The sequence below is a fragment of the Vidua chalybeata genome, chromosome 13 (assembly GCF_026979565.1).
Source record: "Vidua chalybeata isolate OUT-0048 chromosome 13, bVidCha1 merged haplotype, whole genome shotgun sequence".
In the NCBI taxonomy this organism is placed as follows: domain Eukaryota; kingdom Metazoa; phylum Chordata; class Aves; order Passeriformes; family Viduidae; genus Vidua; species Vidua chalybeata.
The window spans coordinates 11,456,442-11,477,638 of NC_071542.1; the positions used below are offsets into that span (position 1 = coordinate 11,456,442).

The following is a 21,197-nucleotide window of genomic DNA, read 5'->3' on the forward strand; positions in this document are numbered from 1 at the left end:
GTAACAGTGGCAACTGGAATGGATGGAAAGCCAGGCTTTCCCGGGAGCTGATACACTTTCAGCTGAGGGGTATTAGAAAAATGGGAGATTGGGTCCTTAGCAGCACTCTTGCCTTTTACACAGCCTATTATCATCACGTACAGACTGGGAAGAACAGCTTGCCTCAGGTGTCTGGGCTGAGACAGACCTGGAACAGAGCAGCCTGTGAGTTCCAGTGGCACGGAGGAGGCAGCCGGGCAGCGCTGGTGTCGCTGCGGGGTCCCCGTGCGGCTCTGCCGGCGGCTGCCGGTCCCGGGCTCTGCGGGCTGGTTTCAGCAGAGGGCACTCTGTTCCTAACGATAGAGGAGGCGCCTTCCCTTGCTGGTGAGAAACCTAAACAGATTGGAAAAGTTTCCAGTGCAACATATTTGAACAAACTCTTCATCGGTTATGTTTAGTTCACTGGAGCATATTTTTAACTTCAGTGGCAGGGATCAGAGCCCTTTCTCTACGTGCTGCTCTTAGCGGACTCGACGAAAGCTTGGAACATCAGTGGAAGCCGTAGCGTAAAGGTACAGGATTTTGGCGTTCCTGTTCAGCCGCTCGAAGCTCAGAGGGAGAACGAGAGCAAAGCTGTCGTACGAGACATATTCGCCAGATTTACAGTAGGAAACCTAAAATTATTGTAGAGGGCAGCATGATTAAAGACCTACTCGGTGTGCGAGCAGATTTGTAGCTGTATAGTGAGAGTTACTTGCAGATGAGACACAGGATGGTTGTGGTTTTGGAAGCTGCTTTGCATCAGATTCGGGGGCTGACTTCACGGTAGCTTTTGCCCCTCGGGGAAAGACGAACCACTTGGTCCCGGGCTGCCGGGGTCTCGGCCCCCGACATCGGAGCGTCGCCAGTGCCTCCGGGGGCGGAGCGGGGGGGTGGGGAACGGGTTCGCTTGGCCGCCCGCCCGCTCTCGCTGGCCGGGGAGGCAGAGGCTGCGCGGGGGGTGCCGAGCGAGCCGCGGAGCGGGAGCCGGGCCGGGCCGGGCCCCGCGCCGCAGGTGGAGGCGCCCGGGCGCCTCTGGCCGGGGCCGGGCTGCGGCGGGCGGGCGGGGGCGGCCCGCTGCCAGCAGCCTGTAGGACCTTGGCTGAGGCGCGGCGGTGGGCTGGAGCCCGGCGTGAGGGAGGGGCCGCCGCTCGCGGGGCAGGATGCTGCATCCCCGGTGCCGTGACAGGCGCTGCTCTCCCGTGCGCCGGCGGTGCCCGGCCCGCTCCCCGCCGCCCTCCCGGCCCCGCTGCGCGCTGCCCGGCGCGCCGCACCAGGTGGGTGAGCTCGGCGGCCGCCCGGGGCAGGGCAGGGCAGCCCCCGACCCTCTGCCCCGAGCGGGCTCCCTCGGCGAGGGGAGGGCGGCGGCCGCGGTGCTGGGCGAGGGGCGCTCCGGAGGAGTCTCCGGGAGGGCACGGCGGAGCGGGAGCTCCGGGAGCACAGCACCGGCACCTGGGAAATACCAGAGCCTGTGCGCTCGGCCGCTTGGGGCTCTCGGCAACGCCTGGACACGGGGGAAAAATAAGTCTTCTTTCTTTTATTGTCATAGCTGATACTTCTGAACGACAAAAGCATCCAGGAGTGCTAATGATTTTAGGACGGAGGGGAACTTTACGATGTTTTTGGAGGGAGGGAATAAAATGCTTCTTTCTGTAAGGAATCTTAATTATGTTCGGTTGAACAGGTGCAAGAGCTGTTTGGATAGATGGTTTTCCTTTGGGATGCCTGCTTTTTTAGAAAGGAGTACTTTATTTGAAGGAGAAGTTTGTAGTAACTGTGTGACTTGGCAAACCTGTGGGGTGGTGGCTGAGGGGAAGGAGGGCTGTTTGTGTGTGTATTGGGGGTACATAAAACTTGCACTGTTTTGGGATCACTCTGGTAGTGTATAGTCTAAGGCAAGAAGGTGCATTGGCACAAGAAATTAACAGAATCAGTAATATTACTGCATGATGCGGTTTTTGGCAATTTTAAATTGACAAGCCCATGCTGGCCTTGTAATTTTGATGATCACTAAATGGATGGATTTTTTTTTTTCCTGAACTCTTATTAAGCCCTGATTGTTCAGTCTCTGAGCTTTCAAAGGCAGTGCAAATGACTGCTGAAATCCCAGGGCTGGGCTTTCATCTTTGAATGGTGGAAGTGCTGGAAAGTACATCAGGAGTTCCATGCTCCTTGGATTTTACATTTGAGAGATGAAGGTGGGAGGGATTCCCAATTTGATAAATTCTCCTCCGTGCAGGAAATAATCAAGCTTGTCCACTGTTGCCAGCTTCCCCGACCCTCTCACTGTGGTCCTTTTCTGTGCCCTAATTGGAGCTGCCTCACCCTGCAGGCTGTGCTCATGGCATGTGCTGCGCGCCTGCCGCTCTGGCCAGCGCAGCGCTGCGGTGTTTGCATTGCACTGCTTCCAGCGGCCGGCCCGCTTTGCTTTGCTTTAGTCATTGAAATTCTGGCGGAGCCCACTTGATTTTGTTTGTAACTTGAAACAATTTCTCTCGGCAGAGCCCCAAGGCATGAGGATGGCCAGCCCTAAAGCCACTGGGCTGTCCTGGGAGATCACCTGGTTTGCTTTTGCTCTCTATGCTCACCTACAGGTAGGTAATGAACTTGTTGCTATTGTCATTTCTGGTCCTGTATCAGGTGATCTTGCTGCACACTTTGCATTACTGTTTTAAACCAGAAAACTGCTGAAGGAGCTGCTCTGTAATTAAAAGCTTCCCAATGAGATCATTTTCCTTTCACCAGTCTTTCAAAGATATTCATGTGGGAAATGAATATTCTCTCTCCTGCTTAATATACTCTAGCTGACTTTACCGAAGGGTGACCAAAGGGAGATCTGTCCAGATGTGTAATGCCATGGGTCTTTCTGTGCAGCACAGCTGTTCTTTGCCCCCAGGAGTTTAAGCAGCTGATAAATGTTAAGGTGCTGTAAGTGACAAGGGTTATAGAAATACCTTAGTAGAAACATCTAAAGCATTTGGAAGTGGGAAGGCAGGGAAGGTGGCCCAAAAAGGTCTTTGCTCCAAGTGTTCAATGAGTACCATGGAGGAAAAACCATAGCTATTATCTGATCTATTGCCTGACACGTGAGCCTAATCAGTTCCAAGAGGTGAGTATTTCAAGAAATATGGTGTGCTGCAGAGATGTTGTTACAGTATGTCATTCTCTATACTGATAGTTCCCACTGCACATTATATTTCAAGGATTTTTTCAATCATAAATACACATAAATCTAATAAATACAGAGAAAAAGATTACTAAATAAACAGAGAATTAATTTTTAATAATAAATAGGAACTTTTTGTTGAGGCATTGTAATAGTTTTCAACAAAAAAGTAAATTCATTAAATAAAATCAGTGTTGTTGTGCGCTGTTTGTACTATTGCAATACTGAGAAGTGGAACCTGATGTGCTGGGCAGTATATAAACATACATCCTGAAGGATTTTGAATTGAAGAACACTACAGCAGGCAAAAGTAATATCAAAAGGAGTATGAAGAACTGAGGAGACTGTATAAGACAGCTGAGTAAGCTGTGATCAGTTTGTGGTGGATGTTGAGGTTCAAGGTAGTGGGAATGGGGCTCCCCTGCATCCTCAGTAGCACTGCTGAGTGCTGTGAGTGACTTGGCAGGTGGTGAACACCTCCTCTCTGTGGATATGGTTGCAGCTAACCAGTGCACTGGTTACTTGAGTAAAGAACTTGCTATTAAAGTACAAATTTGCATCTGTATTAATTGTACAGTAAAACACAGTGTATTCAACACGTGTCTGAGCAGATAGGGCCACAGTGGGATCTGCTTTTTGCCTGCATGTTTCTTATGCAAGGACAAGTTACAGATTTGCTGTGCCTTGTTCAGCTTGTATTTTTGTGTGAAAGCAGTTGAGTGATGCTGTAATAACCAGCCCTATAAAACACTCAGGAAATAGTTCATGGAGTTCCATTAATAGTTCTGTTCAAGATAAGAATAGAAGCTCAGAGAAGGGACATGTTAATTTTGGTTTTGTGCCTTTTGGTTATGAAGGGACCATTTTTTGCTTTTAAAGTATTTTTCTTGTATTTTTTCTTCCACATTTTTCTTACTGCAGAGCTGGAACCAGTAGTGGCATAGTTTCCTCTTCTCCACAAATGGTTTGGCATAGCTTCAGTTGTCTCTTTATAATAAAAACAACCCAAACACATTGTAGTAATCAATTGGCTATTGTGAGTAGCTTTATGAACACTTCAATCCAGGTCAAATTTTATGGTCTTGATTGTCCTTTAAAATACTGTAATCTGTTTGGCGTATTTGAGTCATTAGCACTTAACCCCAATCTTGTAGGAGGCCTTTTTGCTCCTAAGTTTTACGTGTTTTATCACAATTTTAGGCACATTAAAGATATTTTATATTATTTAACTTAACATTTTTGGTATCCAATAACCATTAATTCTTTAATTGGTTGCTTGGGGCCATACTAAATGGACCACACACTGTCATTTTACCCTAATATTGTACCATAATTTCCACTTCTGTTATTTTTGGCTATTAAAGTGCTTATGTCTAGAGCTAATCAATTAGAAACAATTGGATGCTGGGCAAGGTCACAAGTCTATGTCATATCACTTATGTGCAATTGATTAGTTTCATCCTGCTTGAGGCAGGTACAGAATAAAAAAATGACCATTTAAAAAGAATGTGGTGGAAATGTGGTATGAATATAATGCAAAGAAAACTTTAACATGAGAAGTTGTGAAAAAGAGGTAGCTGTTCCTGAGAAGCAATGGAACTTAACTTTGGTTATAGGAGTCCTTTCTGATCCTTCACACCCTGGTAATAAGCAGTGTGGTGTTTAGCTGGGCTCCAAAATCATCTCTGCCCTTGCAGATGTGCTGTGTCTCAAATTTGACAAAATTATTTTGTCAATGGCAAATTAGTTGCTATGCTAGTAGGTAAATTAGGTTTCCTAGGATAACCCAGGGAACAGTTTACCCCTGAGCATTGTTGAGCTGCCTGATTGTTAAATCTGCTCCGTGACCAAGAGCAGTGACATAAATCACTCAGGAAAAGATCCCTTGTGGGTGAGGCTTGGCCATGTTCTTTTGCAAGTACAGAGTGACCTTTTCTTGTATGTGCCAATATAGATGAAATTAGTGGAAGTGCATTAATCTAAAGCCAGTGGTAATACAAGCAGATTACATATGTATGTTTTTCTTGAAAACAAACAAGACAACTTGTCTGTCAAATGGTAGCAGCAGCAGCATGGAATAACTCGTTGTTTCTAAAGATTTAAATGATGACTCTACCCAATGAAGTTACTGTATTCTACAGATTATGTGTATTTGGGAATGTTAACTACATCCCTAGCCTTGAATTTATTGCTAAATATTGTTTAAAAGGCTCCTAATTTTTCCTCACATTGTAGCAGGAGAGCTATTAATTCTACAGATTTTAGGAGAAGGTTAAGCTAACAAGGTAGAAGTGTCCAAGTCCAGTTCTGCTGTTTTGAAGTGATCTCTTGAGTACACATTGCTTCATATTGGTAATTGAAAAGGCAGGATGTTCAGTCTGGTAACCAACTCTTTCTTAACCTTGTGATGATATTTTATTACACCATTCAACTAGATGCTGTTTTGTTATGAAATGTATGTAGGACTGTATATCTTTATAGTCTTACTAATGGATTACTGGCAGGAAGAAACGATGGCTGTCAGATTTGTATGGGCAAATATATATCAAGAATTTTACACATGGATTCATTTTAGATTTATTCTCTGGTATGTTGTTTTCAAATTGGGAATGCACTGATATTTTCTTAGGTTCCTATAGTCCAAATTAAACCCTCTACAAGTCAGTACAGTTTGCCTCCAAAGACCATGGGGTTGGTAATGTGTGCAGAGGGAGTAACAGCAAAGACACCATGTCTGGATATTTAAGCAGCATTAAGTCTTGGTTTCTATGGAAGGGAAAGTTTCATAGGTCGTATATTCATTCAATAAACTGTTGGTTGCTTCCATGATTTATGTTCCTGCAATCCCTGCCTGCATTATGGTCTTTTCTAACTATCTGTGATATTTTGGAAATGAAGGATATACATACTGAAAACATTACTGTCTTCAAAATGATTCTGCCATAACCAATCTGCCAAAAACTACCAACATAGTAAATGTCTTTAAGGCTGAGCTGTGCAAGGCCAAAAATCTGATGTCCATTATATGACATAGTGGACTTGGAGACCATCTTTGTGGAAAACCTTTGGATTATTGTTTTACAGTCACTGAATGTGTTGCACACTGATGTCCAGAAAATAGATTATGAGCTACATGCCATACAACATTCTTAAGTCTCCAGTAACCTTGATCAGAAATATCAGGGTGAGATTGGGAAGTCCCAAGTTAAACCTGAAGCAGTTTTCTGTTTCTGTAGACAGGTGGCAATTCTGCACCCATCTGGAGTTTTGCCATCAGCCTCAAAAGGCCTGTGGTTTTATTCTTAGTGTGAAGATTGAGTTGCTGCTTCTAAAGACAAATAACACATCTGAGACTCTGTGCAAGTATTCTAACTTAAAATATTCATTGCTATTGACAAGGTTGCAACTTAGGGACTGCATTACCAGAAAACTTATGCTTAAGTTTCTGAACATGCTTTAAATTTATGACTGATAATGATTGCTCAGCCAGTGCTCATAGAATCTGAACTGCTGTTACCCCTAGTTTACAATCCAATAGTGGAATTGCCTGAACAGTTGATGTTTTTTGTGACTTGAGACACAAACTATGTATGAATACTTACATTTTAAAATGTGTCATAAAAATGAAAGTCAGCTATGGGAGAGGACCAAGACTACGGATGTCATCAGTGAAGGCACCCCTTTACTGTCTAAGTTATTAATGATGATGATAATTTCTCATGAAGTTACACTGAAAGTTGGATAGAAGTTCTCAGATCAGTTGTGTGTAGAGCTGCACATTTTTGTTTCCAAAACCAGGTATCCAAGAGTCTGGTACACTTAGAGAAGCCTCAAGAACAGGAATAATTTCTAACAACTGCCAGTAGCTTCTAATTTCTCTTGAAAGAGTAGTCAAGAAATGAAGGAATGGCTCTAGGATGATCTTTGGTTTAGAGGACACTTGAATGCTTAGTCACTGATAATTACTCATTCAGGTTTGCTTGGTGCAGCTGCACCCCTCATATTCCTTAACAAACTGAAGCATAAACAGCACTGAGGTGGTAGATTTGCACAGTGCACCAAATTCCCTTCCTGCATTTGCATCACAGAAAGTGTACATAATTGATTGTACTGATATTAAAGCTCTTACTCTTCATCCAGAATTCAAGATTTAGCCATCCAATATAATGCATTTTGCTTCCAAAGAACATACATTTGAAAATCAGAGTCCTTTTTATTTGCTGTTACTTCTATAACCTGTAGGTTCACATATTTGTCTTTATGTTCAGTTTTTGTGGTTGAAGCTTTTCTTTAAATATTTCTCCATGCTCGCCTGAATCCCCAGGAGCTCCAGTATGGCTTGCAATAAAGTAGTAAAGTGATAGTGGAAGCAGATTCATAATAATGCATCTATAGTTGTTGGCATTGTAAGTCTATGAAAGAAATCTCAGGTATAACTTCTATCATATTGTGCAAATGTTGTACTTTAGTCAAATCCATGTGTTAGTACAGTTTTATACAGTTAACAATACTGATGATAATTCTGTGGCTGTGCACAGTCCAACACAGTCACACCTGAACAATTCCAGTGCCATTCTTATTAGGTAAAATCTCTGCAAAACAGGGACAGTTTGTGCATGGTGAAAGAATGGGTTTGTTTTTGAAGTACAGTTTGATAGCGAGCACAACATTCCAGAGGGGACATTGGATATAGCCATGGCAATTCCAGAGAGAATACTGAGACCCACACAGGAACTGTACAGCACTGCAGTTCTGATGTGCTCCATGCACTCACTTTATTGTCAGTGATAGACAATAACTCCTTTAGGTTTTGAAATCATGCACATAACTTCCTTTCCTGTAAGGGGAGAACTTGATATTAGCTGAAGACTATAGACTGTCAAGTGCCCTTGCATTTAAGGGGCAGATTTTCAAAATTCCCTCACTTCAGCTTGTAGGAGGAAGGACAGTTCTATGAACTCCTTTTTGGGTGATGACAGTGATACAAGAGCGCTAAATTAATGCAAATAGAGCAGTGTTTCCAGAAGGGTTTGTGAAGTCTTTGTTTTGATGACTTTCAGTAAGACCTGAGATGTTAAACACAAACACTGTTAAGTACTCAATTGCACTGGTAAATGCTTAGCTGGATTTCTCAAAACAAGGTAAATTTCAACTAACCTAATGAGAGCCAGGCATTAGGTGCCTTAGGCACTTCTAAAAAGTCTGGCTTATTTTTCGTCATATTTAGCTGATTAAACCAAAATTTTCACCCTAAAAATTCTTTTGAAATAATAGGTTTCTGGTGTGTGAATTCTAGTACTCAAGTGCATATTTGATAATACTTGAGAAGTGCAAGTACAAGTGTCACGTGTTTATAAAGAGAGGGCAGTTTTTGAGAACTTGGCCTAATAAATCCCTTCCAGACAGCATATTACATAAAGTGTTTAGCAACAATGTTATTTCTGTTTCTAATTTTGTATTTATTAGATTTAACATCATTTCGGAGGGAAAATGAGAACAATGTTTTCAGACTGTTTTGAGAAATGTGGTTTCCAAGAATTGTCAGTTTGTCATGCTTCTGGATGCACTAGAAACACAGTGAATTCAAGTTAGCTCAACAAAATTGTGAAGCAATATTAAAATTGCATTTATGATTGCAGTTACGAGATTGTTGCTGTATCTTAATGGTTGTCATTGGTGTCCTGGTGGGAGGTCCCAACTGCTTAATGAGACTGATTTGTAGCATTAAATAAGTGGAACGTTTGTTTATATGTTGAAACATATATTTCTGTGTTTATGTAATGGTGTTTTTTTCTGTCATCGGGTGCTTTGCCAAAAAATTGAAGCTGCTTAAAATTTATAGGATGCAGTCTCCTGTTAGTGCATGCAAGCAAAACAGGGCAACATTTACAGTGTATTTATGAAAGGACCTATAGGGGCTCACTGCATGGTAAATCAAGGTGTAGAGGAGAGTTTTAGTTGCCTGATCTCCTCCCTTTTAGAAGCAATGAATAAGGTGACATGGACACACCTGCGCTGCTGCAGAATGTGAAGAGTGAGGGATTGTGTTTCCTCAGTCTCTGGCAATAAGTGTTTCCTGGCATGCACCTTGCTGAAGCTCTGAGAAGATTGCAGGAACTGGCTTTATTCCCAGCTGGCTGATTCAGCAAGAAATTAACTAACTCCAACCCCCCCTGTTTTTGTTGCAATTTCCCTGCTTATATACGTGGCTGTTCCAGGCTGTCTACTGGGATGGAGAAATGTGAAGGGACAGGTACTGGTTCTGATTAATTCAGATTTGCCTCTTCTGGTGGACATTTTCTTTTCTTTCTGACTACTGCAGCCTCTTATGGTGTAGCAGTGGTGTGGAAGCAGAAGGCTGAACAAGTTCAGTGCTCTCTGTGGATGTACAGCAAAAGAAATATGCTAATATATTATTTGTCTTCCTCTCCTGAGAGTCTTCTCTTATTAGATGTTTTCAAGGTCTCATTACCCGTTTGGTGTTTTGTTTTCTTGAGTCTTCAAATACTTTTAAATGATTCCCTGGTTGAGTAACATGGATGTTGGCTGAAAAACCCAACAGCACAGTAGTGTCGAGTATTGTCTGCCTGCTAGGCAATATCCTAGCTGTGAACTGCCAGGTACGTGTGGCACATTATGGATTCTTTCAGCTGATCTCATCAGCACTTCTGTTGAAAGCAGGACAGAGAATACATCTATCCCTGGAGAGATGGGCTGTGTGTGCTTTATGCTACATAGGGAATTTTGCCAAAGCCACTAACTGATAAGACTGCTTGAACAGGCCCTGGTTTTGTGCCCTGATTTTATAACTTTATTTGAACGAATATAAGGTGCTTTATGTGACTGAAAAATTACGTGTTTCCTTGAGACTGGTGATTCTCAGATAAGCCTTTTCACTTTTAACAGCAGTTAACAGTGCTAATTGAATGTTAGGAAATTATGTGGAAGGGAGGTGTAAGACAAAGCAAAGAGTGCCATCCTTTCACTGTAGGAATTGCTGGTTTGCCTGTGCTGGTGCACTGTATACAGCTCAAATCCCTTTATAAAGGGGGTGGAAAGGTTAGGCAGGAATCAGCTGGTAACTTTTTTCTTTCAGTGTAAGAACTGAGTGCCTTTAAGTAAAACGACAAGGTAGAGATTGAAAACAATGAAGTGTGGCTTTCTCCCATGTAATGATGATGATATTTGGCACTCCTTCCTATACTTTTTGAGTAGAAGGTTACATGGATGTTGGGGGAGATAGGATGAGTACGGGGAAGATCCACTTCAGTACTATACAGATGAACCCCAGCAGGCTGGGAAGGTGAGTCCAGGAAAGTATTGCAGCATTCTTGCTCTGGACATGCTTCTTTGGGTGTCCAGTTATGGGCTGCTGTTGGAAGCTGATAGACTGGATGGTTCCTTGGTCTGAATCAGTTCAGCTGTTCTTAGGTAATTTTGGTGTTCCTTGGGGCAACACTTGAGTGTCATTGAACTAGAACCAGCTCTAGATTTATGTCACTTATGAACATAATTTAAAAATTAACAAAGAAATACATGCTCCAAACTCCAGGAGTATCTGGACAATTATCCTGGACATCGGAACTTGCTCTAAACCTAAATGGGTGCCTCCATTCTGAGCTGCTTTGAGTCTGCTGAGAATATTTTTTTATTTTTATATTGTTATTAATTTTTTTCATGCAAACATTTTTAGGATGTTTCTGATATATTTTCAAATGCTAGAATTTTAGAATGATTTTTCAAGTACGCAAGGAAATTCAGACTTAATTACTGGAATAGCTTCTTGTTTTTAAACAAACACTAGTATTTTCTTGAGGAAGATAAATAAACAGCTTCTGATGGCTTAGCATAAGTTCCACTGCCTTTATGTGATCAGTCCTTCTGTAAAGCACAAATAGTCCAGACATTTTCCCTGCATGAGAGAGCACTTGCCTTCCCCTCAGTGTAAAACTGCACACCCAAATGCTTTTCCCGTTTCCTTTTCCACCCTCTTCCAGTTAAATTTGGAACACAATAGGTTGGTTAAAACTATAAGGAAAACCTCCAGAATGCTGTCTTAACATATGGGGTTTTACCATGCAGCTGTTTATCTTCTGCTAGGAGGGAACTATAAATGTATTTTTAATGCCAGGAGCTGGGCTTAAAATGCCATTAGTTATCTGGTGGGAATAGATTTGAAAATTAGTAAGCAATTAGATCAGTGGGCAAATACATTTTACTTAATGTTGTAAGTCTCATGGGCCTTTCCAATATCCTGTTAGCATCACCTGTTCTTAACACCCAACCTTTTAAAGCTTTTCCCTTATGCAATGTGACAATAAAAGGGAATATTTTGTTTAACTCATAAATAAAAATTGATAATTTAATTTTAATTAAAAAACCCCAACTTGCATGGTTTCTCCAAGGGAAACAGAGATGTTCTCAGAACACTAAGCTTTTCTTGGAGAAAAATTCTTCCTGTAGATAACCATCTTGAGAAGGGCCTTAGCTGGGATAACAAAACATGTGGGTTTTGTTCTGATCTTTTGAACTTGCTTGAATTATGTCCTTAGCAGACATCAGTGATGCATTTGTTTGCAATTGTTTTTTTTATTGCTGAATTTAGATCTCTGTGAGCCATCTGTAATGTGTCACATAGATGCCACTTTTTAGAAATGGGGGAAATGTAGGAATGATAAACTTTTTTTTACTATTTCAAATGTTAAGGCCAGTCTTTGACAATACTGAGGAAAAGACCTACTCCTCTTCACCTGTACTGTTGAGTGTATTATAAATCCTTGTCTGCCAAAAGCTCACTTTAAATCAGTGATAGTATGAGGGCTCTTGTACTCCATGCTCTACAAGATTTTGGTTCTGAAAAAGATCCTTCATGAGATTTCTGTGCCACAAGTGAGGCCTTATTTTGAAAATTCAGGCTTTCTACTTCAACAGTACAGCATTCTGTATTTGAGTAACAAGGGAAGTCTGCAGGCACTTTGCCTGAGACATCAGTGGGAGTTTTTCTGGAGGAGGACCTGCCCATAGGAAGCAAACTGAGGCTGATTTTTAGTAGTGCTAATTATTTTGCTATCATATTTCCTGTAGTGTGGTGTGAATCAGTCCATTTCTTCATCATATAACTGCTAAGGACAGATGGCATTTAAAAGTGGTGCCTGCAGCTGTTTTTTTTGGAAAAAAATGGCTGTATTTGTATCTCTGAAAAAAAAAAATCCCAGAAATAATAAAGATAATTTTCCTGTTGCTTATAAACCTTGCAAGAGTTGAAGTGACTTCCATTTTTTTTACAAGTCACTTTTTTATTTTGTGTCACTGAAACCATTTTATCAGGTTCCATCCCTGTTGGCAGGAGTTCCTCTGAACTGCTGTAGAGGCAAACATCAAAATTGATCCTTAGAGCATGTGCATTGTTTTTCAGGAGAACTGAAGCTGAATGTGGAAACTATTTTTTTAAAAATTAATGTGGCTCTTTGCCACAATTATTACCTCCAGAAGATGTCTCTGAACCTTTTAAGGGGTTGCAGTCTCCACTGCATGGTGCAGTTCTGGGAGTGAAAAGAGGGAGACACGGGTACAACACCAGTGAGGAAGACAGAGCTGATTTCTACATGTAGCAGCATTTTGTCTGTGCAGATGAAAATTGACATCATGGTGTAGGAATGTTGACAGTGTTTTGCATTTTGCTAGCTGCATTTACTGGAAAGCATGTGTTTCAAAGGGAGTTTTCAATTTTTATAAGTCTTTGCTTCCATATTAGCCCAGTCTTATTTTGAATGTAGACTTGAGCTATGAATAAAATTTAACTCATGGAGTAAGATTCCTCTGTGCATGAATAATGCAAATATTAAGTAGTGATGTGCATGTCTGGGTCAGAATAGTCAAAGCCAGGTTCCACTGTTACCACTCAACATTGTCTTACTCTGTTCAAGAATGTCTTACTCTGAGAGTAAGGGTGCTGAGTTTGGATGATCTTGTCTCAAGAAGAGCTCCACTAAGTGTGGAGAAAGCTTAGCTGGCTGCCCAAAATCAGCCCTTTGGTTGGGGGAAGTTTCCACTAAATGTGGTTTCTTAGTTCCAGATGGGCCTGTGAAAGAAGTGAGCCGAGAAGTGAAGAAAAAAGACTAACAGCAATGAAAAAGTGACACTAGCTCTTCATCTGGAGAGTAATCATTCAGATAAAATTGGCAAAATTCAATTAGATTATCTTTCAGTAATGGGATGGCCTCTATCTTTGATCTTCATAATCCAATTAATTTTCCCAGAGTTATATATTATGTAGAAAATTGGCAACCCAAGTTTCCCATGTCATCAACTCTATCCAGTCTCCTGAGAAAGAGTTTTTTTAAGTGCAACATCCTTGCACCTGCTAGTTCTTCCCCAGCTCTTCCCAAAATCAAGCTGCTCTGAACACCTTCATGGATTTATTCCACGTTACCAAAGCAATTTACTGGATTCAGTAATGGGACTCCCCAGCTGATAGGAGACAGGTCCAGTTTTATTAACCTGTTCTTGTAATGAAGGACACAATTCTTTTTTCAGTGGCTGGGATAGATGGATTTGAAAGAGTTAGACATCTGTATTCTGAGAAATTACATCTGCATCTTTAGGTGAATTCAAAAGCACTGAGTACTTGTCAAAGAGTCTATTCTTTTGCCTGCAGAGAAAAGTTAGCAAGTTTTTTCATGAGGAGCATTTAACAACCCTAGAAAAATACAACTCTCTGCTTCAGGTGTTCAATGTCTCAATTCTCTGCTGAAATTTTAAATTTTGTTCCTATGTGTATGTTCTATGGACATACATGCATGTGTAGCATGTGTGATTGCACTAACAAAGTCTCAGGAAAACTGAGATTGTCTTCAGCTGAATTTTAGTGTGAATTAAGTGTTAGAAAGCTGCAAGTTCCTGATGGACTCTTCCCTATAGAAAAGTTACAGTGCTGCTGCATAAAACAATGATTTACCCCAGAGTTATCTTTAGTTGAGAAATTAGACACAATCAGAGCTTTTTGCACAGCTGAATAAGATTGAGGTGAGAAAAATGAGGAATGATGCTTCATGTTGAAGAGTGATGCATTTTGCTAGCCTGAATACCTGCTCTGGCACTGGCAGTGGCATGATAGGTTTTGTAAAATAGAGGCCTGCTCGCATGATTTTGTGTTGGAATTGACTCTTTTAATAAAGTAGCTTAGGGGAAAAAAAATCCTGTTCAGAGCTGCGTAATTAGTGCCAGATAGGTCAGAAATAATGTATGGAGCACCTGAGAAGAAATAAAATTTGGATTTCTTGGGACATTCTTGATTCTAATGGATCTTGCTTCCAGCAACTCTTTACTCTGTGCAGGTATTTGTGTTGAAATTTGTCCAGTTCTCTTCACTGATACTTGTTCTGTTCAGCTTTTCAAATGCTGGTGTAGCTCACCTGTGTCTGCTGCTCTTTTTGGAGAGCTGCCCTAGCAGTGCAGTTTCTGTGGCTGTCAGGACCAGAGGATCTCTGCTGCAGAAGGGATTTTTCCCTCTGGATTTTCATGAGGGCTGGTGAGGGTCAGCTGTTCCCCCAGGCTCTGGAGCTGCACAGGGCTCTCAGTGGACTCAGTCCTGGCTGCTCTGAAGGGCACACAAGAGCTCCTGGTTTTCAGAGGCATGTAAGCTGAATTGCAAGGTTCTCACCTAGCTGGTATTTTCCTACATCTTGGTAATGTTTATTCCATATTTTTTATTTACCAACTGTAAAAAAATGTAATGATTAGTCTTAATATTTCATCAGAACATTTCCACACAACCAGCTGTATTTCAAATATATCTCAAGTGTTCAATTATTAATTGTCATGATACCTACCTATGACTTTTATTGTTTATTTCTAGAATCTGATTTCAAGTAGAGCAAGAACTGTACAAGCTTTATTGTTAGGGATGAAATTTAAACTTTATTGGGATTAAGTGTTTAATAGTATAATTTGCTGCATATGTTGCAAATACAAGCTGCTATGAATAGATCCTCTGTAAAAAAAAAAAAAGCATTTGATATGTTATGTATGGACTTAAATCCAATATGTTGTTATCTTTAACTGAAGGAAATTATAAGAAGAGATTTACAGAGGAGGGTTTATTCTATTAACTTTAATTTTTTTAAAACTTTCCTCAACTGTTGAATTTGATTTCTGTATTTTGACTTTGTCTAAAATGTGCTGTACATAACTTCCTCTGTTCCTTGACTATTATTCTGAAAATAGTACAAATTGGCTGTTTTTCATCTACATGAGAAGAGAAAAATATAATTAGTAGCAATAGGTGGATTATTTATGTAAGTGGGTGCCCTGATTTTCTATTTGTCCACTCACAGTAGACATGAGGATTTAAGCACAAGGTTTCCTGTTACATTACTAGATTTTTTTTAAGGTATAATTTCTATACCTTGTAAAGAACTGTGGGGGAGACCCTCCCTTTCCTACATGTCTTTGACCCCCAGCCTCCCAGGAAGTAGTGGTAAAGAACACACTGATTTAGAATAGGTATTAGTTTGGATTCTTATGACTTTTAGGTAATTTGGAATGACTCCATGTTTGTAAATGGCAGAAATGAAGAGTTTTGGACTATTTTGAGATTTAGAGACCATATTAAATCTTCTTGGCCTAGAACTTTTGAACTGGAGGCTTAATTATTGTCCCACACTTCCTTTTAAAGTGTGTAGCTGCTTCTTTGAGGGTTTTATATAAGTAGGTAATCAGGTTTTAAAAAAAAAAAAAGGTTGTATTTTTTATAGAATAATTTGCAGTCTGTACCTTTGTTATTAAAGCTGGAGCAATGCAAAATGTCGGAAATCACTGCTAGCATTATCTTAACTTGAAGAATGAAAAATCATATAGGGAAGGGATAAGTCTCATTCAGTCACTTTTGAATGGTTTTCTGCAAGAGGGCAAAAAATTTCAGACCTTCTGCAATGTGTAGGATTTCCTTCAGCCTTTCCACCAGGAACTATAAAAAGGTTGTATAAAGACACAGAATAATTACAGCCTGAGTCAGGCCAGCAAGTTGGCTTTTTTCACTATAATCACGATAAAAGAACATCTATCTTGGCCAAAAGAACTGGGCTCTGAAATAGAGATGTTCTGAACTGATAATTCCAAGTACAGCCAATCTTGCAGATAAATACACAGGTTAAGATTTATATGTGGATCTTGTTATTTAAAATGGTTGCTGTTTAGGCTTCTTATAATTGCATTTTACTCTGTGTAGGGTGCAGAGGAAACCAGGACTGTGAAACATGCAAATGAAAATAGGAGTACTGCCACAGATAACTCCAGCATGGCTTAACAGTGAGACTCTCATTGTTTTCAATTTGCAAAGCAGTGAAGAAAAGAATGTCAAGAAATGTATAATTATGCAGGATAAGAATAGATCAACTGAATCAGTAAGATCACAGTATTTCACACCACTGCAAGTTCACCAGATTGTGAAGGTTCCAGCTTCAGTAGTTTCTAGTGTTGTTGGTTGTCTTTAGTCTGAGAAGTTATAGATGTATAGGGCAAAAGGAATCTTCTGCAGTTAAATAAAAGGGCAGATGAATTTATTTCCCTCCCTTGCGCAGTCCATTGTTCTTGGATTCTGTCTGTATTTTGAAAAGTCTTAGAATGCTAAAGACAAACATATGAGAATCTGGAACCATGCTAAAGCTTTAGATACTGAGCTGTTAGGGTTGGCCTCCGAGCTCACATTAGCTTGTACTGGCAAACTAAGAGCTGACTGTGGATAAGAAAATTCAGGGGAGGTTATTGCCACAGATCCTTCCAAAAGTGCTCAGGAATAGTTGAAAAATATTCTGTAGGAATAGTGCCCCTCTGTAAATCTTTAAAATTAAACTATTCTGTCAAGAATTCTGTCTAACCTTAAGTGCAAATGGTAGTGGTGAAAGAGCAGCTGCTAGATACAAGAGTAGATGATCTTGTGCCACTGCTTAGACATGAGGCATGTACTGGGGACTCTACATTTCCCCTGGCCCTTGCTGACTTTAAAAGCAGTGAGCAGAGTATCCCATGTCCTACAAGAGACATGACAGTTCTTCAAAAGACAAGTTCGAGGGGAAAACCCAAGATTATGTGTGCTCTTTTAGAATTCAGTATATAAAAGCTACTTTTGAAAAGTTTTTCCTTAGTAGTCATCCTACTTCTGAGCAAAATGGTGATGTTTTCCACTTGGCTGGAGCAGGAGAAGCTGAATGAGTGGCCTTTAAAGGATGTCCATGGCACTTAGAGCTGATTGCTCATTTTGCATGCAAGGTAAATGTGTTAAGAGATTTGATTGTACCAGCAGCAACAATAAGAGTCAGTCCCTCCACAGCCTTTACTGTTCAATCAGGAGGATTTTTCAGTAGCTTAACTACAGTCTGTGCTTTGTATCCAGTTGTGGATCTCTAAGTTTCAGCTGCTGGTAAGTTCAGTGAAATGCCAGTAACTTGGTACCTGCTGAAAAGTTATCACTTCCTCAGTTAGCTTCTTCAAACTGCTGGTAAAGAGAAGGAAATGACCATTTATCCTACTATCCATCTGCTATGCCATCAGAAACTCCAGAGTGATATTCTGGAGTAAAATTATTCTGTTAAATTTCCTGTAGAAGGACAGTCGTAATTGGAAAGCAGTGCATGACTTATGACATGTCTCAGTTCATCTGTCCTGGGAACTATCCATTGTACATACACATCTGCTTCTGTACACCCACACAGGATGGGAAGATATTCCTCCACAGGAAGGTCTTCCGTTCCCTCAGAATGCAGGTGGTATGTATTGGCAAATCCGTGTTGTGGACGTGGGGGCCAAGTTCCCAGAGCAGTGCACACGGAGAGAGGGAATTCACTCAGCTGCTCGGATGAGAATACAAGATGGGTGAGCAGGAATACAATCACAGGGCCCATCTGTCCGTGCTCCTTCTGTGATAACTGTTTCACTCACTTCTACTTGCTGCATTTGAAATACTGACCATTAGAAGACTAAAATTACTATATAATGAGATCAGTCACAAGGAAGACACTTGGTGCTTAAAATATTTAAAGAAAATGCCGAGCATTTAATAGGGCATCATACATTTTTAAATTCTGAAACTAGACAATGTCTTGCCTTTGAATTATAGATGTTCCTGAGTGTTGTCCATTTTTTATCCTTTATTTGTTCATTGAATGCCTTTCTGTAATCACTTGGATCATTTTAAAATTGCTTAACAAAATTTTTTTGCTGGACATGGAAGATGGGTGATAAAGTTGTAGTGTTGAAACGATCCTGATTAGAGCAGGCACCCTGTTCTGAATTAGCAGTTTCTATTTTCATTTTATGTCTGACTTGCTCAGCTGTGTCTTTTAACATTTCAGCAATTTGGGTTTGTTCAGAGGATTTATTTCATTCTTTCCAGCAGCAGGGCCTGTGTTTATCTTTTCTCACCTCAGTAAGAGCCCTTTCCCCTTCACAGTATCAGTCCTCCAGCATTACTGTGCATACTGTAGAGGAGAATAAAAATGAGTCATTAAACTAATGACCATTAGTCTTAACAGTTGTCAGTGAACAGATGCCTGCAGTGCCTGTCATGTGAGCTTTTAATTGCTCTGGGGTTTGCTGCTAAAGCAGAGTAATCTAAGTAGTTGCTCATTAGTGAGCATACACATGAAATGCTGTCAGTTAATGCTGGTAAATGAGTTGTGACCAGGAAGGGAACAATCTTCAGATTAATGGTATGTCCTCTTACACAGTTGCATTATTTGGTTTTTGTTCAGTTATTGAACCTTTTTCTAGTTAGCATTTCATTTTTAATGCTGCATAGTGTCTGGCTCAGTACAACACACAGTTAAAACTTTGCTCTGCTTGAGATGCTTTCACTGGCAAGAGAGAAAGATGAAATATTCTTGAACAACCACCCTTTCTCCCTGGCAAAAAGGGAGAGGAAGCTGAAAAATGGATGGATCATAAATATCAAGACTGGCATCACTGGACTGAAGGAATAGTTAAGCTGAGATTTAAATGTAGCTAAATTAGAGTGCTTGGCGGAGTGAGTTGTAGTGTTTGAAGAGTGGGCCTCAGTCTGGGAAACCATTTCAGCAGTAGCACATCAGGTGGGAATGATGATGCTGGAAGTCACTGTCAATAGTGTCAAAGTGGCAGACAGATGGCAAGACAAAAGTAATTTCTCAGGGAAAAATGGTTTACTATGAAGTAGCATGGTTGGTGTATCAGAATTCCTGACACCAGTAAAGCACGAAAAGCTTAAAACCTTTAGAGTATTTGCAGAAATGTATTTGAGACTTAGAGAGTGCGTGCTATGAACAGTTTCTTTTGGGAATTTCTTTTTAAAATCGTGCTGAAACAGGTGTGCACACATGGAGGGCGCTTGGCTGAAAGGCATTCACCTCATGTGCCTTATTAATAGCCTTAAACCAACATTCCTACAGCAGAACCATGACCATTTAACTGCTTCCTTATTGTGAAAATGTGCCTGACCAACTCAATGTGCAAGGCTGCTCAGTCCATAAACCCTGCAAAGGGACTTATTGCAATGGAGAAAGAAGAGTAGACAAAGAACTGGGTTAATATCTCTAAAATTATCAGAAGTCGTGGAAAACTAACAGTGGAAAAATCACATTTTCCTCACCATATGTTAAATGCATTTGTGTGCTGAGCTGTTGGAAATCCTAAGTGAGCCTGGGAGTGAACATCTGGCTGTGGCATTTCTCTGCAGTCTGGTTTCTTCCAGGTGAGAGAGGATTCATCAGCTAGAGGTAACAGGGAGGAGAACCACTTTGAAAATTTACTCTTATTCAGGGTGGTCTGCCTTGTAAGTGGAATTTTGGGATACACCCCCTCTGCAGCCCCTCCTTAAAGAAATGTTGACAAGATGGTAGCAGGTGCTCCTGGTGCTCTGCTGAGAAAGGGGATGAAGAGCAGTGTTAGCCCAAGCCTCTCCTGTGGCACCCACAGGACTATTCAGTCATTGAGAAGCTTTTTGATGGCAGATATTGATTATCAGAAGCTTTCTATCTTCCTGATATGTCCAGGTTGCTTAGTTGCATGCTCTTTGGCTTCTCCTACTTGATTTTTGGGCTGTTTGATCTTAGAGTTGTGCAAAAGATGTATTTTCCTGCTGAGAAATTATTCCAGTTCTTGGTGGCTGAGAGTTTGCCTGTTTCCAGGTCAATTTCTATTATGAGAATTTGTACTCATTTACAGTAGCAGAGCAATTCCATCTACCTGTTTAGTTCATGATAAACACCCCACTGTTGCTAATGATAACAGAGTAGAAACAGTATGCAATGAAGAAAAATTACTAGTGCTAGGGCAGCCTTTTCTGGGGGCTGAATACTTGCCAATTTGTTCTTGCCACCTGAAGCAGATGTACAGAGAATGAGGGTGGGGAGAAAGCTCTCTGTCATGAGCAGTGAAAGGCTGGCAGTGCCCTGCAATATATGAGAGAGTCACTGTTTAGGTTTCCTCACATGACAAAAGTCTCTGGTTTTAATTGCACCCATGAACAACAAATTTAATGCCAAAATCTTCAGCATTTAGCTCTGAAGTGTATAGAGATTTAGGATTCTTTTTTTTCCCCCAAGTGCCGTGGTTTTAATACCATTCCATCACCCCACACATTTCCCTTCTTTGTGTTTTCATTATGCAATAGGAATTCTCTTAAAAATCTGGATCCGCCACTAGTTCTAGCAGGTGTTTGGCTTCTGAGTGCCAGAGCTTTTTTCTTCACACAGCTTATGGATGAGAATTTCACTGCCCTTAGGCACAATTTCAACTGAAGTATATGAAAAGAGTGTTACTGTGTCAGTTCAAATTATATCACTTTTAAAGAAAAAACTCAAAAGGAAATTAAATATAAATAATCATACTAACATAACATAACATTAATAACATTAAGGTTATAATTTAAATTAAAAGGAATTGGGAAAATCTGAGTCAGAAGTCCAGACTCTCCTGAGAGCAGCCATTGTAAATGAGGATATTGACAGGTTTGAATCACACAGTATGTCTTGATGAATAG

General features: G+C 40.6%; 1 protein-coding gene across 1 annotated transcript in view; it reads left to right on the forward strand.

Moving 5' to 3' along the window:
* Positions 1 to 1,232: 1,232 nt before the first annotated feature.
* The window catches only part of ADAMTSL3 (ADAMTS like 3), a 171,099-nt gene continuing 151,134 nt past the window's right edge, over positions 1,233 to 21,197 (forward strand). Inside the window, exons 1-2 of the mRNA XM_053955298.1 lie at positions 1,233 to 1,295; positions 2,521 to 2,612. Coding sequence (XP_053811273.1) covers positions 2,532 to 2,612 — 81 coding nt within the window. The 5' untranslated portion in view covers positions 1,233 to 1,295; positions 2,521 to 2,531. The remainder of the gene's footprint in view (positions 1,296 to 2,520; positions 2,613 to 21,197) is intronic.